This window comes from Python bivittatus, unplaced genomic scaffold (assembly GCF_059951505.1).
Source record: "Python bivittatus isolate LINGU-HERP-01145 unplaced genomic scaffold, Pbiv_v1 ctg000260_np1212, whole genome shotgun sequence".
NCBI lineage: Eukaryota > Metazoa > Chordata > Lepidosauria > Squamata > Pythonidae > Python > Python bivittatus.
The window spans coordinates 1,953,375-1,980,708 of record NW_028277055.1 but is presented as its reverse complement, the minus strand read 5'-3'; the positions used below and the strand labels follow the sequence as shown (position 1 = coordinate 1,980,708).

General features: G+C 47.0%; 1 protein-coding gene across 1 annotated transcript in view; it reads left to right on the top strand.

Moving 5' to 3' along the window:
- Nucleotides 1–619: 619 nt before the first annotated feature.
- TFAP2E (transcription factor AP-2 epsilon) overlaps nucleotides 620–27,334 on the top strand; it is a 70,955-nt gene continuing 44,240 nt past the window's right edge. The window contains exons 1-3 of the mRNA XM_088140297.1: nucleotides 620–646; nucleotides 1,659–2,117; nucleotides 5,429–5,480. Of these exons, the coding sequence (XP_087996423.1) occupies nucleotides 620–646; nucleotides 1,659–2,117; nucleotides 5,429–5,480 (538 nt within the window). The remainder of the gene's footprint in view (nucleotides 647–1,658; nucleotides 2,118–5,428; nucleotides 5,481–27,334) is intronic.

Here is a 27,334-nt window from a genome sequence, read left to right as displayed (position 1 = left end):
GCGTCCAAATCAATTGCAAATAAATACGCGTAGCATTGCAGCCCGGGTCCAGAGGGGAGGGAGAATGGACTCTCGGTCCCTTTCTCTCTGAGCTGCTTTCGGAGAGGATCGTGAAGTCATCAAGAACCTTGTGGCACCCTGAAGACTGACCCCCCGCGCGGGGCAGCAGGGTGGGAGCGCTCTTCCGCCCTCCTCCCTCTCCCCAAGGCACGCGCACTGGAGCTTTCGCTTTGAAGTCCGCCCGGAGTGCGCTCTGTCTCTTTAAGGCGCGCTCCCGGGCTCGGCGCGCGCTCCCGCCTCTATAACTGGAGTCCATGGAGTTGTATTGAGTTCAGAGGGAGTAAGAGCTGGGAGCCAAGCGCAGGCTTTGAAGGGGGAAGGTTGGGGTTTTGAAAAGGAGGAGCCGCGGCCAGCCGAGAGCTCGGTTGGCTACGCGCTGGAAGAGTCATCCATGGAGGCGCCGCTCGCCACTCGCTTTTAACGGATACTTTTCCTAGGGGTGGAGCGGGTTACCGATTTTTGTAGTTGTCGGGGTCGAGGTTGTTAGCATCTTTCTGACCCCCCACCCCCCGTTTGGAGGCATTTCGCTAAACGATTTGGGGGTTTGGCTCCTGCGCAGATGTTGGTGCACACTTATTCCGCGATGGTGAGTTAGATTTCGGGGGTTCATGGGGTGGGTGTGCCTGTGGGTGCCGGTTCGTGTCTGTAAGAAAGAAAGGGACTAGAAGCGAGGAAGGGAAGAGTGAAGTTTTCCTCTCCCGGTAGGGCTCATTCGAAAAGCAACTTAATTGAAGCGCCCTTATACCTCCAGATTAAGAGAGATTTCGTCTTTTAATATGTCCCAGATGTCGGAGCTCTGTAACATCCCTAGCTGATGGCTTAATACCCCCCCCCCCCGAGGGCTGGGAAGGAGGAGAGCACAGAGACGGTTGAATCGATCACAAAACTGGGGGTGGGGGAGGAGGGATAGAGAAAAGGGGGCCGAAGGAACGAAAGAGACCCTTGCGGGGTAAATCGGATTGCTTTGCAACGAGTAGAGATTGGCCGAAAAGGCAGAGACCCCCTCCACCTTTCTTATTCGCAAAAGCTAGGCTGTGTCTGGGCATGGGGGAGGGGTCTCCCGTCTGCGGGTCTCGGTCGGCCTCCCCTACTGAAGGCAGAACAAGGAAGGGGGGAAAAGACTCCAGACGGGGTCCCCTACGGCCCCCGAAGCGCGCCGTTCCCCAAAGGAGCGCTTTCAAGGCCGGTAAGGCGAGACGACAACCGGCGCCTTGTTTTGTTCTGCTCGGTTGCGCCTTGGCTCTTCTTCAGCGGCAAAGTTTTGCCTGCTCCGGGCCCCGTCAGACGAGCGGGATCGGAGGCGAAGGGCTCGCCCTTAGGACGGCTTCGCCTCGCCAAGCCCCGAAGCCGCGCCGCCTCTTCGGCTTGCTTGCCCGGGGAGAAGGCGAGGACCAGGGCTCGGCTGGGCAGGGAAGGCTGCGCCTTGCCTTGGGGCTCAGGTGTTGCGAGCCGGGGCCTTCAGGGAGCCGCTGCCGCCGCCGCCACCGGGAGCCCTGGCGACGTGCGCTGCTTGGAGCCGGAGGAAGGCCGGTCTCTTGCGCCGAAGCGCGGGTGGCTGTGTGGTGACCTTTCCCTTCCCTTGGTGTCCCCCCCTCTAGGACCGCTCGGATGGGCTGAACGGGACCTCCACCGGCGGCCGCCTCCCCCAGCTCTCGTCCCTCAACCAGGCGGCGGCGTACTCCTCGGCTCCCCCGCTGTGCCACACGCCGGCCTCGGACTTCCAGCCGCCCTACTTCCCGCCGCCTTACCCGCAGCCGCCGCTGCCCTACGCGCAGAGCCAGGAGGGCGCCTACCCGCACCTGGCGGACCCCTATGGCGGCCTCAACCCCATCCACCAGCACCAGCAGAGTGGCTGGCCCTCGCAGCGGGCGCGCCAGGAGGAAGCGGCGGCGGCGGGCCTCCTCTCGCAGACGCACCGCGCCCTCGGCCTGGATCCGCGTAGGGACTACCCGGGCGTGCCGCGCTTGCTGCACGGCTTGGCCGACGGAGCGCACGCCTTGACCGACGGGCCGCTGGGACTCCACGCTCTGGCTCATCCCAGCCTCGAGGACATCCAGGTACCGCTCCGCGCCTCCGGCCTCGCCAGATGCGCCCCGCTGGAAGGGGAAGCGGTGGGCTCGGGGTTCTTCGGAGGCTCCGTTTTGTAAGGGGTCGCGGGTTTCTCCGCGGCTGTTTACTCGCCCAGAAAGAATTCCTGCGCGGTTCAGTGGCAGTTACCCGGCCGGTCAAGGAAGGGTTCCTTGGGGACTCCTGGCATCGGCTCGTTTGCTCCCACTCCGCCCCGAGGAGCTTAACTCGGGGAACAGGGACCGAGCGCGGCAGCCTTCGGGGCAGCGCTCGCGGTTCCTGCTGCTCCTTAAAACAGCCCTTTTTGTTTTAAAAAAAAAAGAGGGAGAGAGCACCAGAGCGAGAATAAACCACTGTAAGCGCCTAACCTCGATTTTGGAGCAAATCGACCATTCGACTGCAATAAATAACCCGACCCGAAGCTTTCCCGAGTCATGCAACAAATCCAGATTCGATCTGCTTATTTCCACCGTATAAACAGAATTAAGGAACTGTAAAACGGTGGTGAATATGCTGGCAAGAGTTTGGGGGGCTGTGGGGCCTAATTTTGTACGCCTACTTCTGGAGTGAAAGATAAGTTGGCTTCAAATCGGCGAAGCTGACTTCCGAGTAGGTATGGTTAGGAGTACGATGCACGGCTGCGCTGCTTCCTTTTCGTTCCTTCCGTCCGCCCCAGCCGTCTGCTTTTTCTTCCCCGCTTTTCTCCCCTCTCTCGATCTCAACTCCGAACCTGCCGTTTCATTTCCCGGGCAAACAGACCTTCACTCGCCACTTTTCCGGAAATCGGGAGCCGCGGGAAGGAGCCCTGATTCTGGAGACGGAAAGCAGGCCGCCCGCGTTCGGCTTTTGCGCTGCAAAGCTATTAGAGTTCGGTCGTGGACGATCTGGGCTCTTGTTTATCAAACCACGGTTTAATTATTTTTGGCTTTCTTGACCTGAGAACGCAAGTCCTGAGGACTGCGGTCGGCCAAAGCCGATGCCTTTCAACTGTTATTTCGCTAGCCTAATCTCCCCATGTTTACTCCCGTGTAAATCACATCCCCAAACTTACGGAGGGTTTTCCTTTCTTTCCAGTTAAGCAGTCTTCCCTTTTTCCCACGGGGAATGGGAGTTATAGTCCAACGCTTCGGCGCGCGAGCGGAAGCGCGGAGGGCAGAGAAAGAAATCTGGCTGCTGATATTTTCCGGTTCTTTTTGGAGGACTGTTTCGAGCGACTGGGCAAAATCTTGCCAAAGTCCAAGCCGTTTTCAGTCCCATGGAATTCAGCGGAAGCTTGAGTCAAGATAAGAATGAACTCAAGACCCCTCTCCCATTGATTTCAATGGGAGTTTAACAGGCTGACCGCATCTCCACGCTAGAATAGATCCCTATTTTATTTTGTTTTTGTTTTTAAATAAAGACTTCCATCCTATCTCTGTTTAACTCAGTGGCACTTGTGGATCACCCTGTTTTAGACTGGGCTCCAACGGCGATCTGATCCTAACAAACTCCCATCAGTTCCACGTGGGACTTCTTTCTCAGTGCAGGGTTTGTGTACGTTAGCTTCTATAGATTTTGTTGCTTGGCGTTTTTGCTTTATTTTTCTATCTATCAACTATCCATCTATCTATCCGAAACCGGGTTCTATAATTTCGAATGTGGTTGTCTAAAACTGAGAAGGACCTTCCATCGCTTTCGATCCGCCTTTATACTCCGAACCAAGTCTTTCTCGCCGGATCCTCTCCCCACAATTTTCGCGTTTTATTGGGCTACCGATTAAGCCTCTCCACGTGCATTTAAAAAGAATAAACAGACGTGGCAACGCACCTTGTCCTGTTGACAGATCCAAAGCCCTTCTGGGGGCGGGTGGGGGGAATATTCTTGCAAATAAGCTGCTACAACGTTAGTTTTCAGTTGCTTTTGCATTTTCCAGGCGGCTGTATTCTCTCCTCCCCTCCCAGCTCATTGCAACAACTTCCCCAAAGGCAAAGATTTTAAAATGAAAACATGGCTTGTAGTAAAGAATAATTTCTATTTAAATGAAAAAGCAAAGGCCACAACTGGTCCCTTTAAAATGTCTTTTGATTTTGGTTTTTGGAAAGGAAAAAAAAACTGACCGAGACATGTAAGAAAACTAGAAATGCTGGCTAGGAAAGTGGGGTGGGGGGGTGGGGGCAGAAAACTTCCTGTTACAATTTGTTTCCTGCAGCAAACTAGAAGTGGAACTTTTAATATGCTTCTATCTGTAATTCTAATAATAATAAATTCTATCTGTAATCTGTGACCGTAATAAAAATTGTATCCTATTCTAGAAATGGAACTTGGTAAAAAGGTAGACAGGGGAACTCATTGGGGAATTTATTTTTTCTCCCCAAACCATAAAGAATTATTCCCCCTTTGCTTCTTACAATTGTATTACTGGGATCTGCGCCCAAAATAACGTGCCTTAAAAATTACAATCTTACTCTGGCCAAGCCTGGGAGCATTTGTCAAGGAGTAATTCCTCCTTCATTCAGGAGGACTTCAGTATTCCTAAATGGTAAATTGCAAGATTGGGCCCCACTGGTTTCGATGCTCTAGTTAAACATATGCAGGAGTCTTTTCCTTTGGGGAATCAATGAAGCTTAAAAATGCCTTTAGCTGAATTATGCCCTGCCATCTTTAAGGAGCAATTTTGAATCCTCGCGAGGGCTTTTTTTCCTTAGAAGCGGTTTGTTTGTTTATAGTAATAATTAGAAGGAACCAGGTTGTCTCTTGCCCCTTTCTAGAAAATATAGGCTGGATTTTTGGAACAGCAGGTCCGTTAAAGAAGGAGAGGAGGTTTTCAAAAATAATAAAATTCTTGCTTTCTGTTTTTTGTGGGGAGTCAGCCTGCTGGGTTAGGTGACGGTTCAGCTGAAAACCAAAAATTCAGTCACTGACTTCTGTGACTCTCTCTTCCCCTCTCAAAACGTCAGTGGCTCGGCCCAGATTATTTGATGGTTGCTTGAGAAATGGAAGAGTGCCGAGGAGTTTCCTTTCTCCTCCACTCTTTGGAAAAACTCTGTGTGGAAACCCCAGATTTGAAGAAGCTGGGTATGTTGTTTAAAAAATAAAAGAAGAAAATTTTTCTTCTCTTCTAAGAAACCCTCTCTAGAAGCCCCAGCTTTGAAGAAAGAGGTTAAAACATGATCTCTATGACCAGCCCTGGTTTACTTTCATTTTTCGCAGCATTTGAAATGCCCGGAGGGCAAAAAGCACTTCAGATAGATTAATCTCATAATCCTTACCAGAACTCTGTGTGGTGGAGGTGAGTAATTATCTATGCCCATTGTTCTTGCAGGCGGTGGATGAGGCCGGTATGAACCTTTTGGACCAGTCGGTGATCAAGAAAGGTAAGGGAACAATGATGGTTTGGAGCATGTGACGTTGGGGACGGCTTCAGTCTGGAATCTGGTGAGCTGGGAAAGTTGGTCTGTAGAAGGGAAACCCAGAGACTGAGCCCAGGTCCTGCGTCCTGGCCTTTTGACTTTGCATTTCTTCCCTTTCTGCATTCTGAGCTAAGCTTCTTCCACGTTTAGGTTTGGATTACAGCTCTGTCTTGGCCAAGAAGTAGGAGAACATTCCCCCCGCCCCCCCAGGCCCTCACACCCTCCAAAATAACTATCGGACAGCCATTCCAAGCACTCCCATCTGCCTCCTTCAGCCTAGCAAGGTGTTCTGCTGCAGGTCTGTGCGTATATTTCCAGATGCTTACAGCAGCCATCTTTCCCTCGCCCCCCCTGCCCCCCCGGGTGGACTACAACTCCCATAACCCCAGCAGGATGTGGCTTATGGGAAAGCAGTTCATTAGGAGGAAAGCGGATGGCCAGGGTTTGAGGGGATGTTAGTAAATCACAGGGGTGCTCATTGGGAGAGGTCGAGAGAGTACCTGTATGTGAGCCCTCCCTGCCCCCCCACTCAGACTTCCAGCTAAGCCATTTCTTGCTGTGGCTTGCCTGTTCTTGGATCTGGGGGTCTTCCAGAGGGGATCAGAACTGGAGAAGCACAGATTGACCCAGCTTTGCACTGATTTGAGTTTTCATGTTTTTCCCCTCCTCGAGGCAGTTTGTGCTTGTCTCTGGCATTTTCCCTTTAATGGAGACCACTCTCAGGGCTAAATAGGTTCCAGTATTTTGCAAAATGTGTGTGTGTGTGTGTGTGCATTAGAAGCAAACTTTACTTTCTGTCTTTCCAGCTGTTGTCTGAGCCAGTTTTCTGGGTCTTTTTTGTGTATACATCTTCCCCCCTTTCCCTCTCTCTATATATGCTGGAAAACCATCCGGAGTGCCTCGGTAGATATTACTCAGCAAATCATTATTCAGTCTTCCCGCCCAGAAATTATTATTCATCCTTCCCACTCACCTCCAAATCATCAACCTGGGAGATAGATCTGATTTTGGAGAAACAGGGATGTGCAAAGCGAGTGAGCATGAGAACAGTAAACAGTTAATTTTGTGCAGCACCTTGCACCTCGGGCCAGCATCCTTGTCAGAAGAGGCAGTTGGTACCTGTTTCTTGGAAGCTGCTGATACTTTCAGGAATTTCATTTCAGCCTCCCTGCTTTAGCCAAGTGGATTTGTGGGGACCCAAGACTCAGTTTCTTGCCAACTCTTTGGAGAGCAATAATGCTGAAGTTGAGTCAGTCTGTGAATCAGGGGTTGAGTTCGTACACAATACTAAGCACAATGTAGTTTGGTTTGGGTTTAGCATGTTGTGTAAAACCCTCCAGTGAGGTTGTAGATCATGGTTTATGTCTTAGTATCATGCTAAGGGCTTATTTAAGAACCACGGTTAAATAAACGTAACTTCAGGCAGTGTGTGGACCCAGTCAGTGGTGAATCCTCGACCCATCAGTTAAAAATCAATTCAGCATTTCACTGCCCAGGGCCATCCAAAAGCATTCGACTACACTTCCCACTGCCACAGCCAACTTGGCAAGGGATTATGGGCATTGTCATCCCAAACTTTGGGGTGGCATCAGATTGCTTCCTTTGAGCTGTCAGATCAAATTTATGATTTTTCTAAGACTGGAATGAACGTTACTTGTTTTCTTGGGAGAGGAAGATAATTTCTCTGGGAGCGAAGCCCACTGAATAGTTTACACAAAATCAGGCAGAACCAGAAGGAAGGAGAAGGTTGGGGGGAGAGAAAAAGGGAAATGGGCAGAAAGAGAAAGAGAGGGAGCTTCACTGTCGTTTTCAGGGGAGGTATTTAAGATTGGGTTAGACTTACATCCTGCCTTTTCTCCAGAAGCTCAAAGTAGCTCAGATGGGACTGGATCTCCATTTTCTCCTCACAACACCCATCCTGTAAGGTAGGGTAAGCTGAGACCACGAGGCGTGGGCTCAAATTTGTCTCTCTCCATCCAACCTTTTAACCACGACCCCAAATTGGGTTGGGAGTTCGTTTTGCTCAAGCTCAGGCGGAGCTGTATGGAGTTCCTAAAAGATTCTGAGATAAGCGTCCGTTGCTATTCCCCAGGAACATCTCGCAAGTCAGTGGCTGGGAAGAAAGAATGCGACCCCCCCCAATCATGCCAACGTGGAAGCTTCCTGCTCCAAGAAACCCTCAGCCTGATGCTAGAACTACTCTATGATTCCTAATAATTCCAGGAAACTCAACAAGTGGGGATGCTGAACTCTCAAGAGACAGACAAACCACCCCCCTCCTCTTCCTCTCCAGCTTCCCCCAAATATTCTTGTATTTGTAAAATCCAAGGCCAACATTCCTGTAGGGGGCATGATATACAAAACTGCCCAGAGATTGGTGGCATGCCGTGGCATCCAGCTTCTTAGGCCAAGTGTCACATTTGGCCTTTGAGTGATGTGTCAGCAATGCACGTCAATCAGTGATGGGCGGAGCCAAGGGGAAACCAAAACTGGATTTCATTTGCATTCACATGCAATTCATAGGTACTTTTGTTACTTTTTAGCTTTGCACTGAGTGGGGTTGTGGAGCCCCTGAGATTTGATTGGATTCCAGGAAAGTCCTTTGGAGCATGAATATTGTCCCCAGCTGCTGTTTTTCTGGTGGTGATGGGGCAGCTGCAATACCTGGGAAAGATGCAGCTGCTTTAAAGAGTTGCAGACAGGTGTTGCATTCACACCCCTGAAACATCTCTTTGGATCCAAATCGGAAGCGCGGCACAATCTTAATATTCAATCATCTTCCCCTTTTCTCACATTAAAAAGCATCATTTGGTATCAGCTTTCAGAGACCTTCATGGTCATTCCCATGGAGGGAATCACAGGCTGTGTGTTTCGATGGGAAAAAGGGGGAAGGAACAAAAGTTCTTGTCCTGTTCAGCATCTTTTGAAAAGAAACGCTGGTGTTTAAGTCTCCAGATGATGCTTATAGTGCCCTGTCACTAATAGGCATATCTTCTGTTACTTTTACACAAACACAATACCATAGTGGCTTTGCAAATGGGAACGGGTGTGTGTGTTTGTAGGAAGCGTTACACAAAACTAGAGTGAACACATTTGAAAACGAAATCCTTGTTTAAAACAACAACAATCTTGGTTTATACGTGCATGTGAGAGACAGGCCATGGCAGCTGCCCACTTTGGATAGACGTGCAACCCTCAATAGTGTAAATTGCCCCATCAATCAACTCCAGCTCGGGTGATTGATTGGTGAGGACCCTTTATAATAGGGTGCAGCCAGAAGCCGGCTTTGGGTTCTTTGTCCTGCTCTGAACAAAAACCAAAACGTTAAAGAAGGACTTTCAGTTGAATGAAAACTGGTGGGGGCGGGGGCATTAAGTTTGGTCTCGTGCGTAGAATTTAACCATATTTTTTTAAAAAAATACATTTTATCCCTTTATATGACTGCCCAATTCCAAGTATGTGACTCTGGGCAGCATATAAAAAGCAAAAAGCCCCCCCCCCCGCCAAAAAAGAGTCAGTTTGGTCTAGTGGTGAAGGCCCCAGGCTAGAAAGCAGGAGGCTCTGAGTTCTAGTCCCGCCATAGGCATGAAAGCCAGCTGGGGGACTTTGGGCCAGTCCCTCTCTCTCAGGCCAGCGCGCCTCACAGGGTTGTTGTTGTGGGAAAAAGAGGAGGCGGAAGGAGTATGACCTAGGTTCACCACCTTGAGTTATTTATAAAAATAATAAAGGTGGGAGTAAGAAATCTAAAAAAAAGAAAAAGAAAATTACAATTAATACAAAAGAATATAGCTTATTAAAACACACTAAACAATAAAATGACGAACAGAACTGGAAACTTCTGCAACTCACTCATTAGGGCAGTGTTGTCCAAACTTGGCCACTTTAAGATGAGTGGACTTCAACTCCCAGAATTCCCCCGCCAGGAATGCTGGCTGGGGAATTCTGGGAGTTGAAGTCCACTCATCTTAAAGTGGCCAAGTTTGGACAACACTGCATTAGGGGATCTGCTCCACCTGAGCCCAGAGGAGGAGCCGTATCTTAACTACCTCCCTAAGTGACCGAAGGATTGGGGCCAACCGTATGTCCGGGTGGGGGAGTTCCTTCCTTTGGACATTGGTTTGCATTAATGTAGTTGGATCGAAACAATTGGGATTTATTCAGTTGCTGAAAATGATTTTTGGCGGAATGTTTCCTGTCTTCCAGAACTGGGCTGATAGAAGAGATCTTAATGAGACAGAACCATACTCAGAAGCTGCAAAGAATGAGTTTTGTATTACAAAGAACGGGTCTCCTCCTTAAGCTCCTGTGTTTCATTCTGCTCAAATGTTTGTTAATCCCTAAAACCATATATTGGAATTTTAGTCTCAGAGGGAAATGCAAACAGAAGAGATATTCTCTCCTTCCCCACCTGTAGCCCTGAGTTCCTTCTTCAGATTATTATTAATAATAATAATGGTGGAGGAAAACTAATGGCACAGATTCCTGCCATTCTGAAGTCATAAGCACCAGAAAATCTGTAGCCTAAGCATTGAAATAGGCAAAAATAAGTTAAAAGAGGCAAGTTAGTCACATTTTACCTTCAGGGTAGTTTAATATTAAATCTGTCTGTATGCCTCAAACTGAGATTGATTGATTAGATTTATTATAGCTGCCCCTCTCCAAAAGACTCTGGAGTTTGACTTATGGATATATAACTTTTCTTGGCCACAATGCAGAAGTGGTCGTTGGCCGCTGTGTTTTTCTGGGAAGTTTTTTTCTACATGGTGGGGATTCCTGGTGGTCTCCTATCCAATTACTAAGGAGGCCTGACCCTCCTTAGCTTTGGAGCCCCAAACAAGGTCAGTCAGGTGCCACATCTGTCTGCCTGTCTGCCTACCTACCTGTCTACTTACATCTTCACTTTTTGGACTCACCCCTCCTTCAACTGGACATCCCCGTCCTGCATTTTCGGCTTGCTCCTCTCTCATGGGAACTGCCTCTTGCCTTCCTTAGGTTTCAGCCACCTGCCTCTGAAGCAGGGGAGTTCTTCCATGGCAATAGCAGAGCTAACTTAGATCTTTACAAGGCGGGGCTGTCGGATCTGGGCTGCAAACCTTTGGCTGGCCACTAGAGATCAGCAACCAGCTAGACTGTATATCTGTATTTCTCTGCTGCCATCTAGTGGTCATCTGGATTTTTAAAGGTTAGATCTGGTAGCTCTACTTGCTGCCCTGAGTCCTAGTTTGTTTAGCTTGGGTTTGTTGAATAAGCCATCTGAGTTAACACAAAGGGCTATCCTACAAATGTTTTCTTTGTGGCTGTTGACCTCACAGAGTAAACCAGATAGGAATCGCGACCAGATGAGCTAATTCCACTGTATTGTAAGGCTACATTGACAGAATCTTGCAAGTCTGAAAGTACAATTCTCTCCTCTCACCCCCATCTCCTGTACAGCCTGAGAAACTAGGGTGGGTCTCTTCTGAGCCTCTTGCCCCATCCATTATGCAGCTGTGGGCTGTGCTGTCTCTTATCTGATTGTTTCCTAGGCAGCATCTCTTGGTCCCGTCTCCCAAGGTCTTTCCCACATATCATTACGGTGGCCTTCCAGGGGCTGTCTGGAAGTTTACATTGTAAATATGGTAGCACTACCCCTGAAGCTCCCCACCCCTGTCTATCTCCTTGTTAGATTCCTGTGGCTGACAATGAGGTTGTATGGGAGAGGAAAGGGGCAAAACTGTGCAGGGTCCAAGGCACCATATTCTCATCATGACATCAGAGCCCTGCTAGGTTCCCACACAGTCTGACTCCAGCTAAATCCCATGTAAACAGCTTGAGTTGGGAGCACCTGAATTCCAATGCCTCATTGATACCATCACCTCCATTATGGCCTTCGGCCACGTCCCCATCTGTAAAATAGCCAGATTCAGAATCTTCCTTGCTATACGTGTAATTTGGATTGTATTATTGTTATTAACATGGGCAACTTCAGTGGGCGGAGGGCTTGACAACATACGTCATGGCATCATTGCACAGATGCAAATCACAGAGCTTGATTCCTGTGCAGAATGACATCCTAATGCTTATGATGTCATCTTGGCTTGTTCTGAATACCTATGGTTGTCAATACGATAGTATCTTCAGTACTGTAATTTACTATGTTTAAGGGGCAGGGAATATGAACAATGATCCCATCATCCACTATCGCTGGCCATGCTTACTGGGGCTGATGGGAGCTGAAGTCCCAAGCCTCTGGAATTCCCAGGGAGCCTCTCCCTGGTTTAGATCAGTATCTTTACCAACAATGCTTTCAAGCTTAAGCTACCTTCGTTTCAAGGAATGTGCTCAAGATCTTAATCAAATGAGGACCCTCCTACAATTCTACAGCACATCCCACTCCCTGTGGTCCTCAATATTCCTGCAGCGTGAAAATAGCAGATTCCCTCAACCTAGTGTCCTTCACTCGTGCTAGACGCTTCTAAAAAGCATGTTGGCTGTGGGATCTGGGAGTTGAAGTTGAATTGGAAGGTACCAGATTAAGAAAGTTTGTTCTAGATGGGGAGGTGGCTTAGTGGTATCTGTTGGGTTATAACAGAATTATCATTTCAGCTGCCAGTGGGTTCATTATTTGTTGCTGGAAGAAAATGAGTTGTGTTTATGGCAATGCCTGCCAGGTAGAGAATTACTTGGAAGTAAATCTCACTGTTTTGCTCCACCAGCGGACAGCAAGGCAGCTCTCAAGTGTGATTCTTCTTAACAAAGCAATTTATGCATCTGAGGGCAAAATCCAGCTTAAAATTAGACGTGTAATAGCTTTAAAAAAATACCATTTTCTCACACATGCATTCGAGCTATTTATCAAAGTCTCAGCTGTGAAAACCACGGAGAAAAAAATATCTGTTGAAGGCAGAACTCCAGCATAGGCCACCCTTAAGATCCATGACAGTGTCTCAGACATTTTTAACTCTTCCAGATGGTGCCTTTGAAAGAAATGGGGACTACCAAGTGCTCAAGCTGAGGGAGATCCGACCTTCAGTTTCAGTAATGCAGCAAGCATGAAACAGAAGAAGAAAAAACATGCCACTGGAGAGTAGAGCTTGTGGACTAAATCATATATCATGAAAGATAGTTGTAGGGCAGTGTTTCTCAACCTTGGCAACTTTAAGATGTGTGGACTTCAACTCCCAGAATTCCCCGCACATCTTCAAGTTGTCAAGGTTGAGAAACACTGTCTTGTGCAATTCCCTTAAGATTCCCTGTAAAATTTGCCCCAGCTTTTGTCAAGCATTTGCAATTGGCTTCCTTTCCTTTCCTTTCCTTTCCTTTCCTTTCCTTTCCTTTCCTTTCCTTTCCTTTCCTTTCCTTTCCTTTCCTTTCCTTTCCTTTCCTTTCCTTTCCTTTCCTTTCCTTTCCTTTCCTTTCCTTTCCTTCCCTTCCCTTCCCTTCCCTTCCCTTCCCTTCCCTTCCCTTCCCTTCCCCCCCTCCCCCTCCCCTTCTTTCTTTCTTTCTTTCTTTCTTTCTTTCTTTCTTTCTTTCTTTCTTTCTTTCTTTCTTTCTTTCCTTCCTTCCTTCCTTCCTTCCTTCCTTCCTTCCTTCCTTCCTTCCTTCCTTCCTTCCTTCCTTCCTTCCTTCCTTCCTTCCTTCCTTTTCTGCACAATAGCCAGCTTTACTTGATTTATTTGTTTTACTTGGAGACCCTGGGCCAGTCCCTCACTCTCAGCCCTAGGAAGGAGGCAATGGCAAACCACTTCCAAAATCTTGCCAAGAAAACTGCAGGGAGGAGTCAAAACTGACTCAAAGGCACACATACACACATTGGCAATTACTGACTCCTATCTGGCCTCTATAGCTGCTGTTTTTGGCCAGTTGACTGATTTTCTCTAAGATAATGGTGACAAAGCCTAACTGATTTGGTACTACTCAAGTTGTCCTTGGAAGGTGTTGGAAGAAGGAGGGAAAGACTAACACCAATGCATCTAAAAACAATTTAAGCCTAGTTTATTCATGGACTGGGGATGAAATGGAGACAGAAACATAGGGACAGAGGGGAAAAAAAACAACTGCCGGGGCCCAGGGTGTCTGCAGCAAAGGTCACAAAAGTCAAGATGGTAGCCACGAAAGTGCAGTTGAAGCCTCGTCCCCTTTTTAATGCATAGTGATGACAGGGGTGGGGGCACGGTCATATGTTTATGGTCATCGTCTTGACTTTTTGATCCCCCACCTTGCAAACATTCCTGCAGGGTCATATTTGTGCTAGGGGTAAGTTAAAGTGGGGACAAGCCCTCAGGATCCTTGGTAAGGAAACTCTTGGAAGACCACTTCCACAGGACAGGCATTTAGCATCTTATAGGCTCAAGTATTCTACTGAGATAACAAGAATGCAGGAAGTTTTATGGGCATGAGGAGAGTTGTATGATGTTAGAAGAGGTTATAAATCATGAGTGAAGACATGGGCCAAGTCTAAGAATAGTTTTGAAAATCTACCTTCCCCCATCTCAAGAACCAGCAACTATGAACCAGTTGACGAGGTTTCCATGGGATTATTTGGTTAGTTGGTCCATTGGTTTGGGGTTGTTGGGTTTTTTGGGGGCTGTGTGTCTTATAACTATCAAAAGTTTATGTATGTGCTTTTAAGAAATCATCTTAAGGGAAGAGTTCTTCCTATCTCATCATTAAAGGAACATATCCTATCCGACTCCTAAAGGAGGGAGCAGTGAACCCAGAAATTCACAGCCCAATAAATGTGACAAAACAACCAGATGCCATAACACACTTTGTCTTTGCTGCTGTGAGTTGTGTGTTGCAGCAAACTGACAGGATTGCCTGTGGAGGTTGCTACCTGGAGGTCTATCCTACTTAAAGGGGGTTGTTCCCCAGAGGCCGAAACATTGTGGCTGTTTCTCTCCAGCTGGATGGGAATTTGGAGCGTCGATCCATGTCGATCCCCAGATGCCAGCTTCCATGACTCCAACAGCCCTTTCAACTCAGGAGGACTTTCCTGGAGGTTTGTGGGCTGCAGACTTGACAGCTGGGCTTCAAGTTAAAAACAAAATGAGAAGGATCCTATATAGAAAATTGAGGATGGAGCATTCCAGGTTATTTCTCTTTGGAATGATGAAAAGGTCTGGAGAATTGGGGGGAGACTTAATTTTTAGAGGTTTGATTTAAAATTAGAAATGGCTGTGCATGCTGGTTCATTGTTTAAAATCCATTGTCAGTGTGTGTGTTGGGAAAAATAGAACATGACAATATTTGGACAAGTAATTTCAAGTTTAGGAAATGATTTCAGGTTGTTTTTCCAAGATTTTCCCTTGGAGAAGGGGTCTGGGGCTATTCCTGATGAGAAGGAAAGGGGGTCGTCTTGGGCAAGAAAGCAAAAAGGAAAGATTCCTGGAAAATCACTTCGATCAAAATATGATTGGTTTTTTAAAGGGAGCTTTCCTGTCGGCAATCTCTCCCATCATCCACAGCCGACACGGGAATGATGATAGAAGGTGAAGCCCAACCCAGGGCGCTTATGGGACTCGGAACCCACCCCTTGGGCAAAGCTTTGATGAAACTTCATAAAGACGGAAATAACTGCGCTTTTTTCCGGATAAAATTGACCTAGATCCCGGCTGGAAGAGGTCCCAAGGATTTCAGGGAGCTTTCTCCCGGGGAAACGTGCTCTGAGGAAGCGGCCCCCGGCCTGCTTTTTCGCTTCCTTTCGGCATGGTAGCAGCGAAAAACGAATCCGCAAAACTGCGCGGGGCGAGCTCGAAACGAGCGGGGAGCGAAAGGCGCCCAGACGCCGCTGCCTCTTGAGGCTTTTCCAGCCCCCTCCCCGGGCTCGGAGGGAGGAATCGCCAGAAAGCCGGCTGGGGGAGCTTGGGGATTCGCGCCCCCCTCCCCCGCCGCCCCACTGGCTTCTTCCAGGGAAGACGGGCAAGAAGACGGATAGTTGCGAAGGGAGGCGGCTTGGCACGGTCCTGGCTCGGTTCAGATTCTGAGGTCGGGTCAGAATTTAAGGGTGCGTTTGCTTCGGCTGAACCCTGGTTGGACAGGGTGGCTTGGGTATTTCTGGGAACCCAGCCCCCTTGGTTAGTACAGTTGGTTTCGCAGACTGTCTTAACTCAGTAACCAAGTTAAATGTGTCGTGTGAACCAGGTCAGGAAGTTCCACACGAGGGTAGGGGGTCTTATGCTCAAATAAGAGGCCAAGATTGCAGATTTTCATTCAATAGGATTTAATCCCCCAATGAGTGGATATGGTATCCCAGTTTTCTTTTCTTCTCTTTCCAACTTACACCCTAATCATCATTCCTAGTCAATCATCATCTTCATCATCAGACTTCTTCCACAACTCCCAGCCCTCTAGGTGTGACCCATCTTCCTCAACCTGCAGAGTCAGCCAAGTGGTTGGGAATCATGGGAGATGTAGAACCATAGGATTGGAAGGAGCTATTTAGCACTGAGTCCCAGTGAAAGCCCCTCCCATGAAGGGGAGTCCGCCATCTCTCTGAAAAATGAGTCCCACTGTTAAACTGCCCTTAGGAGGGTTCTCTAACATTCAGTCTGAGTTTGTAGGCATCTCTGTAGGCTTCTTGATTGGGAAAGGCCGGTGAGCAGACTAGTTCTTCTGAATAAGTGCCCAGACTTTAGGGCAGTGTTTCTTAACCTTGGCAACTCTAAAATGGGTGGACTTCAACTCCCAAAATTCCCTAGCCAGCATAGTTTAGAAGCACTGCTTTAGGGAATGCATCACTGACATTATCAGATGAGGTTCTGCAGCCATATTCTCTCCCTATTTCTTGTGGGCTGAGAGAGAGTGTGTGTGTCTTCAAGTCCATCTTGACTCCTGGCAATTGTGTGGATAAATTCATGCAGGTATTTGCCCTTGCCTTCTTCCTAAGGGCTGAGAGAGAGTGAAGGGCCCGAGGTCACCCAGATGGCTTCGTGCCTAAGGCAAGACTAGAAATCACAGCCTCCCAGTTTCTATTCTGGTACCTTTAACCACTACACCAAATTGGCTCTCTTTTCCCGGCTTCAGGGCTATGGAATCCAGTGAGAGGTTGGCTCTCATCACTTGGTAGCTGTTAGCCCCATGATATTCCCTACAGTTGCAAAGCCTTCCCCCTCTCCTGCTCCTCCTGATTCCCTCTAGATGTGATGGGACAGCGAATCCAGTGGGCACCCACTGGGGAAGAAAGTGGACCTAAAGGTAGTTGAATTCCCCTCTGGAACCAAAACAAGTTAGATGAGGCAGCAGCCATCTACAGCCATCTGATGTAAATTCCACCAATGTTAATTTGGGGTTGGGTGTCTGTTTCCCAGGAGCTCCACCTCTTTGCTTGAATAAATATGCATTCATTCTGAAGACATAATCACCGAATATAATGAGTTCCGTGTTGTCTTCCTTCCTTGATGCAGAATACCTTGTAAAAATGTTTGAAGCATTAGTTTCTTTCTTTAAAAAATGTTGATCTGTCCTCACCCCAAATATGGATTACCTTAAGATATGTAATATATGTTCTTCCCAGAGACTAAGAAACATATGAATATGGGACAAAACGGAACATCTGGCCAGAAGGATTTGTTATATAATTGTTTTGCCCTGATTTGAGCTGTTTTAGATGTTTGGGTGGAAAGATGAGATAGAATTATTTCAAAAAACCCTCCCTCCCTCCCATAGAAGTAGAAGTCCCATAGGGCAGTGCTTCTTAACCTTGGCAGCTTTAAGATGGGTGGACTTCAACTCCTAGAATTCCCCAGCCAGCATACTGGAGAATTCTGGGAGTTGAAGTCCACCCATCTTAAAGTTGGCTGGGGAATTCTGGGAATTGAAGTCCACCCATCTTAAAGTTGCCAAGGGGCTAGTTTTCTGTGTCGCTAAAAGAAATGTGTCCTCAAGAGGTTAACCATCTCAACAAACTCATATTTAACCACTCCTGCACAGCTGCCAGATGCCTGGCTGTTGGAAAGGATGGGCGTATCTACCGAGGATGGGTGATGCTGGCCAGTATCTACAATTCAAAATGCAACAATGAAACTATTAACATGTTTTTTTTTAAATGACACAAACAATATTTATCTCTTTGTGTGATATTTCAAAAATAGCTCGTACACGGGCAGGACGAATTAGGCACGAGGCTCATCTGCCAGATTCTGAAACTTGTATCCAAAGCATGAGCTTGAAGAAAAAGGACATGATGTCCATCCACCCAGGGGTATCTGCAAGGGGTGGTAAGGAAAAGTCAAGATGGTACCCAACCACATGATTGAAGCCCTGACCCTTTTTTACATACATGTCAAAAAGGGACAGGTTATTGATCTTGCTTGTCTGATCTTGTTTGTTTGAGAGCCAGTTTGGTGTAGTGGTGAAGGCACCAGGCTAGAAACTAGAGTTCTAGTTCTAGGTGAGTTCTAGTCCCACCTTAGGCACGAAGCCAACTAGGTGACCTTGGGCCAGCCATTCCCTCTCAGCTCTAGGAAGAAGGCAAGGGCCAACCATTTCTGAAAACTGCAGAGACTTGTCCAGGCAGTCACCAGGAGTCAAGATTGACTTGAAGGCAATGAGAACCAGTTTGGTGTAGTGGTGATGGTGCTGGGCCAGAAGCCAGGAGACCACGAGTTCCTCTCTGCCTTAGACACAAAGCCAGCTTGGTGACCTTGGGCCAGTCCCTCTCTTTCAGCCCTAGAAAGGAGTCAATGGCCAACCACTTCTGAAAAACCTTGCCAAGAAAACTGCAGGGACTTGTCCAGGCAGTCTCTGGAAATCAGACACAATTGAACGGATAAAAAAAAAAAAAAGATCTTGTGGTCATGGGTGCCATCTTGACTTTTTTGGCTTTCCATCTCGATGTCCCAATCCCCCTTGTGTGGATGTTTTGGCAACAATAGAGAAGGATGGCTGCTTTCTGCCTAGATGTTTTTCAAGTTCCTAATCTAATTTATAGCTCTGGGATCCCCCATCCAAGGGCCCCAGGCAAGGTCAGAGAGGCCTTGCAAGCCTCTACTCTGGAGTAAATGACATACATTCAGTGAGACTGACTCTCAGATGGACAGGGAGAGGTCAGGACTGTTCACCATATTTTGGTAAGACTCCAGCACATAAGTAAGGTCTGGTTTTTATCTGTTGGGAGATGAGCAGCTTGAAGAAAATAGTTGTAAAAAAAGTGTCAGAAACAGGGGTGTTGGCACAGGAGATAAAAAAAGTCAAGATGGTGACTGCAACTGTTTGATTGAAACCCTCCCCCCCTTTTTCTTTACATATGTTGCTCCATACACACTTTTATTGGCACTATACAGATAATCCCCAGTTTAAGAACGAGTTCTGTACCCAAGGTCTGTCCTTAAGTCGAATTTGTATGTAAGCCGGAACAGTATTATTGTATAATGCTGTATAAGTAGTATTGTGAAATGAACTCGAACTGTTGTGTATTTAACCTGAACATTGTGCATTTAACTCAGATTTTGCTACAGTAGGCTCTGTTCTTAACTATGGGTCGTCCTTAAACCAGGCGTCTTTAACCCAGGGACTACCTGTTTTGCAAAATAGGATAGGAGGCTACATAGGATCCAGCAGAAGAAGGGCTACTTCTATGACATTCTTAACCTGGTTGGCTGTCCTCTAAGAACCACTTGCTGGGGATGATAGGAGTTGTAATTCAGAAGAGGTTACAAAGACAAAAGGTTGATGAAAAAACCTGTTGCTACTACATCACAATGACACATGCAGTTTGGGGTGGGACTAAGGAGGATTCCAATAAATCCAAATTCAGTTTTGATTTTTTTTTTTTTTTACAAAATTAGGAAAATGGAGAAAACTTGTTCTTTGTTTGCAAATACTTATACCTAATTTCTAAGAATGTATCATGCTCTCTTGGTGTTTTATTCCTTGGGGGAGATTACGTGATTGCAAAAATCATTTGAAATAATAATAATAGTAATATTTGTTTATATTTACATATCAAATCTGTCACCGCCCATCTTGTTAAAAAGCGACTCCGGTCAGTTCACAGAAAAGATCAAATCAGTTAAAATACAATATAAAAACAATCTTAAATAAATAATAAATACATTCCAAGAGTGATGGGAATTGGCGTATAGCTCAGGGAGTGTCATCAGGGCGCCACCCCCCCCCCTTGCTGGCTGGGGGATTCTGGGAACTGAAGTCCACCCACCTGAAAGCTGCCAAGGTGGAGAAACACGGCAGATGAAGCCTAGTTCTTATATCTTGCAGCTTCCTTTGCTCTCCTGCAACATGGTGCCCCGGAATTTATTTCCAAAAAAACGTTCTCTCTGTCTCGTCTTGTGCATCTCTGCCCTGCTGGTTTGTGCCTCAAAGGCTTTTTAGCCATTTCCCCAGCCGTGTCGCTCCGTCCTCCAAGTGCTCCACAGAGAGGCTGCGTGTGGCCGTTTCTCCCTTTAATACCCCTCGGAACACATTGCAAGACATCATTTCATCCCCCTTGTCGATGTCCTGTGATGCTCCGTGGATACGGTAAAAGACAGTCCTTCTTCCTGGCATGTCTTTAAATATTTCATCATCCTCGATGGGCCTCTCCTTTCTTCCCAGACCGCCCTCCCGTCCCCCCTCCATCCTTTCTCACCCCTAGGCTGAGTTCCTTCTCTCCTCCTTCATAGGACAATGCCTCGGAGACATTTTAATCATTTTTGGAGCTTTTCTTTGAGAGCTTTCCAATTTGTCTTAAGGCTTGGCACAGCCCAACTGAACGCGGAACCTCAGAAGCGGAGGTCAGTGGCGGCGGCTGTGTTTATGCAAACTCTGTGCCCTGAAGCTTGTCTCTTTCAACAGCGCAACACCAATAATTAATCAGCGCGTATATCACCCACATTTCACATCCTTAAAACAACCCCGTAGCTGATGTCTGCTTGCCTCGTCCTTTGTAGCATGACATTCCTTTGCAGGGCAACACTTTATTTGTGTCTTTGCTGGCGAACGTGTTGCCCAAGGCTCAGTTACTCTTCCTGAAAATTCTGAAGCAGAATGCTAGGAATGGATTGATCTGGGATATTTTTATTGGTTTGGATGGATTACGGGGTTCAGAGGAGCAGATGTATCAATGCACCGTCATTTGATTTTGGACCCTGCCAGGCAGGGGGTCAGAAAAGTCAAAATGGCAGCCATGCCATTGTGATCAAAGCCCTGCCCCTTTTTGTGAAGCACACAGTCACTCTGGGATTTTTTTCACCTCCCTGCATCAACACCCCCTCCAGGCATGGAAAGTCATAAACTCATACTCGATACAGTATTAGTGCCTTGAAGGGGGGAAAAAATCCTGCTTTTTCCCCTGCTAGTTCTCATCCAGTTTGAGGAAAGAGAAGTTGCTTTTGGATTTGCCCCTGTTTGAGAGAGGACATTCTGATGGCAAAGGGGTCCAGAAGGAACAGCGATGACAAAAACATGTTGAAATGTGCATTGCCGTAGCAAAGCTTAGCCCTTTGTACTTGCATCGCTTCATCCGATGCAGGTACATGACTCATGCACACGCAGCATGCCCACATTTCATCCTTTGGCACCCATCAGCGGGCACCTATGGGGAGAAGTGCCATGTCTTTGGACTTATGTTCCTTTAGTTCCTTTACATCTTCTCAATCACCAAGTCTTCCAGGTGAGGTTCCATCTTTTCACTGGGAGATCCTCTCTCTGGAGATCTGCAGCCTCCTGGCTTCTCGTGTTCAATTAAAGAAGAGATCCCCCCATTCCTCCCATGGGTTATCTTTCAGATAGGGAAGTGGGGGCAGGATTCAGGGTAGGGTGTGCGTGACAGAAAACCACACCTCAGTAGCCCCCTCTGCCCCCTCCAAAGCACCACCCAAAGAAATGGAAGCAATTGTATCAGGCCCTTGGAGAATGAGGCAGACGAACAGAAGCCTCTTTCCCAGCGGTAGGAAACGTCTGTTGGGTGGACTTCAACTCCCAGAATTCCCCAGCCAGCATTCTGGCTGGGGAATTCTGGGAGTTGAAGTCCACCCATCTTAACATTGCCAAGTTTGAAAAACACTGGTCTAGATGATGCATTGAATTCTGAGAATAAATACTTTTTTAAAAGGGGGGGGTCTCTATAGATTGGGAAGGACAATTTTCCTGTGCCTAGGGCTGCCTATTGTTATTACTGTTGTCACTGTTGCTACTCTTTTGATAGCTGAAGGCCACACGTGGCAAGGGAGGGATGTAGTAACTTCTCCAGAGTGGAGGGGAGTTGAAACTTCACACAAAAAAGGGGCCGAGCTTGGATGGCGTGGTAGTGGTCGCCATCTTGAATTTTTTTACCCGCCTGCGGACACCCCTATCCAGGTGAGAGAAGAAAGAGGGAAAGGCAAGAAAGGGGACCTGGATGAGGCTTTTAAAAAGAAGGATCACAGGGTCCGTCTAAGAATGGGAAATGATGTGGGGTTGCATAAACGCATCCTGGGTTCTACAGTCCTTCTGAAGGCAGAGAAAGAAGCGTGTAATATCTGGGATGTCCTTTTGGGCAACCTGAATGAAGCAGGCCATACGTTATGCACTGGTTGATGAATGATGCCCCTGGGTTCTCCAGGGAGTCAAGGGGGAGCTTGGCAGGAGACCCATGCTTGATCTTCTGACCCCACCACTGCCATCAGCTGCTTGTTGGCAGGTCTTGGAGCAAGACCGTAGGAAGAAGTGGAACCGAGCACATGGCAGCAACGTGTTAACATCTCCTGTGGCCTGAATGGAGCCAAGGGTTGTGCAGGCTGCACGGGTCTCTCATGGCTGTGGGCTCCCATCCACCCCCACGTGCACATTGGCCCTCTGGCCATCTCTTTGCTTAGAGCTGTTTCAGCAAGGAAACAGACGCAAGGGCGAATGCTGCTCCTTTGGAGGATGTTCTGTTTTTTCTTTCAGAGTGGGGAGGGTGGGGAAAAACACCCAAAAGATAGGGAAGTTTGCAGAATACTGGTCTGGTAAAAGTCCACCCAGGAAGCCAGCTGCTTCTGTCTTAAATGCCTGTTCTGAAAACATTCTGGCTATTGAAGAAAATGGAGAGGAATGGAAGACCATGCGCTCGTCAGTGTTTAACCATTGTTTGTTTGTTTGTTTGTTTTCCAATCTGTATTGGAACAGGGGACTCTTGGCGGCTCACAGCAGGTAAAATCAATCCAATAAAAACAAGTTAAAAACCAATATACAAACATATAAAAACCCTCCATAATCAATTTAAAACAGAAAATCATGATTAAGGGCAGAATTCATCCAACAGCCACTCAACACAGCCATTGCAAGGTCTCTCCACCATTGCCAGGCCCCCAGGCATGGCGCCAAAGCCATGTTTTCTGGGCCTTCCTAAAGCCTGCACGGGTTGGGGCCAATCTAAGGTCTGGGGGGATGATTTTCCACAGGGCAGACACCATGGCAGAAAAGTCTGTCTGTCTCTGGGTCCTGCCAGATGACCCTGTTTTGTAGATGGGACCCGTAACATGCGTGTCCTGCTGGTCCTTATGGGACGAGTAGATGTGGCCAGGGAGAGAGGGTCCCTCAAATAACCCAGCCCCATGCCATATACATGGTACAAACATGCTCTAGCAACTCTGTGTATGTGTGACAGGACTCTTTCATCTCATGCCCACCCCAGGAGAGAGAGAGTCTTCAGTTGTCCTTAGTTGTTCCAGCATTTGGGGACGTTTTCTTCCTTATTCTGATCCTGTCCAAGGGTGACCTCAAGGAATGTAAAATGTAATAGGCATTGTCTCCCATTACCTTGGAGGGAAGGTCAGGGAGTAAAGGTGACTAGGAAGCCAATAGAGGTAGAAGAGGGATTGAAAACAGGGTCTGCTAATGTTGCACCAACAGAGTTTTTTTCTGACTCGAGAATGAGGGGAAGCATGTCAACCTGGCGGTGAGAAAAGGGCAAAAGAGAAGCTTTCTACACTGCATTGCTCTGGTCAAACAGGTCCAGCAGCTCTGAAGGACTTCAAAGTTCTGCCAGAGCCACCTCTCAGGGGCAGAAGTCGGCTGAGTATCCATATCCCTCTTTCCAGCTGCTGTTACGCTCTAGAAAACAAACCTGTTCTGCACACACCTTAAAGCAGTGTTGTCCAAACTTGGCCACTTTAAGATGAGTGGACTTCAACTCCCAGAATTCCCCAGCCAGCATGCTGGCTGGGGAATTCTGGGAGTTGAAGTCCACTCATCTTTAAGTGGCCAAGTTTGAACAACACTGCCTTAAAGCCATGTTTCCCGGACAATTGCCAGACGCATGGACTTCAGCCCCCAGAATCCTCAGCAATGGCCATGCTGGCTGGGAAGTTGTGGGAGTTGAAGTACCCACATGTGGAAGATGTCTGGATTTGGAAATGTTGCCTTAAACTAACCAGGCAGCAGTGCAGGGCTTCCCTTGTGTTTCAGATGACCAAATGACATCTTGCAGGTTGCTTGCCCAAGCAAAGGGAGCATCATCAGGGTGGTTTGTCCTGTGGGGCTGATGACCTTTGAGAAGATTCATGAGTTGTGATCACATCCACAACAGTGAGTTAGAGTAGGCCTGAGGCTCTGCAGGCCACCACCGTGACACCTATCAAACACACACCTAGCTGGGAATTTTTGGAGCTTGAAACCATATCATACGTATAACTCATCACAACGCACGAGGCACTCTGTAAAATTCTGCTAGATCAGAGCACTGGCAAGGATCAGACTGATATGAAGTAAGATATGCTATGTTCACACACTACCTTGAACCTGATTGTTGAATTGCCCAATATCCTGATCCACCAGCTAACCAAATGGCCTGGATTCACCCAAGTCAGAAAAGTAAACCATGGTTAATTTTAGCTAATCTTAAAGGTGGCAGCTGGATTAGTCACGGATCTGATTCAGCATGTTATATGAACCCAGCCATGTGGCCCTTTCTCTTTTCAAGGCCCAGCACCTGCATGACTGAGATGCATGCTTTCTAACGTCCACATTTTTTTGTTCGGTGAGCATGCAAGGTTGTCCAGGGTGGACCTTCACAGTGCAAGGGGGAATCTGCACATCCCTTAAGCAATCAGTGCACAAGATCTCTCCCAGAGAGAGGAGAAGGGCAGAGACAGAGATCAGACAAGCAGATTTCTTTTATGTCTCTTTTTAAAACGGGAATTACCCCTTCAAGTAGGTGGCCTACAAACGTGCTAGGCTTTAGTTCCAACCCTTCCCAGCTTGTATGTTTTATCTGGATGAAATCTGGAGTGCCTGCTGGAAATATTTCCAACAGAATTGTGAATTACCTGCTTTCAGTCCTGTTCTTTGAGACCCCAAACTTTGCTTCGTGGTAGGAATGGTGGTGGTGTGTGTGTGTGTGTATGAGAGAGAGAGAGAGAACATTTTCCATTCCTAGGAGTTTAAAAATGAGTGTTTAAGAGATGTGCCAGTGGCTGCACCTTCAAAGTAATTTGGATCAGAGCAAAGAAGATGCCAAGGCCAAAGCGAAAATCAAATATGATTTGATTTCAGTTACAGTACATTAAAATTGCATTAACGTTAAAATAAATACCATTGATATAACTGCTCCTCATGTTTAGCTCTTTGACATACGTGATTATCAGCTCACAGCAGTGATGGTGCTACAGAATGAACCAAATCCTATGGCCAAACTCTTCCCAAATTTCTGAAGAATCCAGTGGCACCATTTTTAGAGAATCCTGTCATGTAGGGCCTGCTCTGTACATCTTCTCACAAGGATTCTCCTTGGTTCCAGCAGGCATAAATGGAATAAACCATCAAACAGTCATTTTCTCCTTCCGTTATCTTGACAATCATAATTTGGTGGCCTCTTTGGGGATGGCTTGGGGGTGTCCAAGGATTCTGGGGGATGGCACCGGGAACTCAGGCTGGGCTTGTCTGCTTTAAAAGGTAGGGCAGGAGTTGGGAGCTCTTCCCTCTACAGAAGGAGAAGCTAGTATTTGAAACGGCTGTGCCACATTTTGGATTTGAAGGGAATCCGTCTTCTCCCAGGAGAAGCCATCTCTGGTTTAAGGGATTGCAGACAAGTGTGAGGTTTGCACACTTACATGCTCAAAAGTACCTCTGACTTTAAGTACGGCACAGTCTTTGAGTAGCTTGCACAACATATTAGGCTAGGATCAAAACGGGGTTTGGTAGTTTGTGAATCAGACTTTTATTGTCTTCTTTGTGTGAACCAGGCCATCTCCTTAAGCCAGTGTTCGTCAATCTTGGCAACTTTCAGATGTGTGGACTTCAACTCCCAGAATTCCCCAGTCAGCACTGGGAGTTGAAGTCCACACATCTGAAAGTTGCCAAGGCTGAGAAATGCTGGCTTAAGCTATGATGTGTTTTCCTTTGGGGGTCATCATATGTTATATGAGTGTTGCTACTGAATTTGGTCTAGGGTTGCATGTTGTATGAACCCAGTCCATGGCTCCTGCTGCTTATATATGTACAAATTAAGCTGCTCATGGAGTGACAGGAGAAGCTCTGAAGCACCCGTTTCTGTCCTGCTGTTCTCCAGATTGGGGGGGGGGGGGGCTTCAGTTCCCCCATTCTGCCATTGCTAGCTGAGAATGCTGGGAACTGAAAGTTACCAGAGATGAAATAGGGCAATTGTCTTTTGTTAGCCTGCCTTTGGGGAGACTATGTCATGTAGACCTGGGCTCTCTGATTCATCAAAACATGGACTATCTGGCGCTCTGCTGCTGTACCCAAGAGCAACATGTGAAACAGGATTCTTCCACTCTGCACACGTGTGAATTTGTGTTAGTTTACGTGATGGCAATGCTGTACAAAAGCCAACTGGATGCATTTTTAACAGAACTGGGTTTGCTGGATGAGACCAAAGGTCACTTAGTCTGGCTTTTCCCAGCTGCCGGACCACAGATGTTGGTGACTGACAACGACTCTCCCATTATCTCTGTTCAGCCTAGCCAGGTTGAGATTATGAAAGCCGTAGTCCAGTAGCATCGGGAGACTCCAGTTTTCCCCCATACTGGAATTATAGCAGGGATTGAACTGACCGATTTTCTGCCCCGTGCAATCCGGTGAACTCTAAATTCACCCATTGGCCAGGCTGGTTAATTGAGTTAACACGACATGGAAAAACTAGCAACTACTGTAACTGGTTCATTGGATTTTTAATTCGTTGATTATTGTGTTTATGAACATTTTATTTTTTCCTGCATTTGCTGTTTGCTATCCAGAGTTGTATGCCTGGTGAAGTATATAGACATTGGGAAATAAATGTAAAAGGTTGAAATTAACATTTTTTTTTCACCCATTGTACAAAGGCAGCTGCTAGGCGTAGGACTCATCTGGTTAAACGGGTTGTGTAAACCCAGCCCCTGTTCCCCACCTCAGATAGTTGGCACAGTCAATATGTTACATTGCAAGCATAAAATCCATCCTTAATTTTTTTTTTAACGCATCCTTACACGATGGAGGTTGAAAAAGCACAGATAAATAAAATGCAGCCGTCGTTCCCAAGCTGCCAGTGGGCTACATCATACTTTCCAGTAAAAAAAATAAATGTTCTTTTAGATTAAATTGTCTTTATGTTAGGAAAAAATGCAGAAAGAAAGAAAAATAAAGCGGAATGCTAACAACCGTAACGATTGGTTATTTGGTTTCTGGTTTTTGCTTTAATTAGAACATAACAGGCTTTTCATTAGATACCGCTGAATAAGAAATGGTTTACCAGACTGGTACACAGTGTGTGTTTTATGCATTCATTTCATGCAACTATCTGTCTTTTTTCCTCCTTTTTTGTATTCATCTGCCAAGATAATACAGAGAAAATGTGTTTCAGCAATTATTAATTTATTATTATTCCTTTTTACGAGACTGGAAAATTTAGTTGTAATCACAGTGTGGTCCAATTTCTTGTCAAA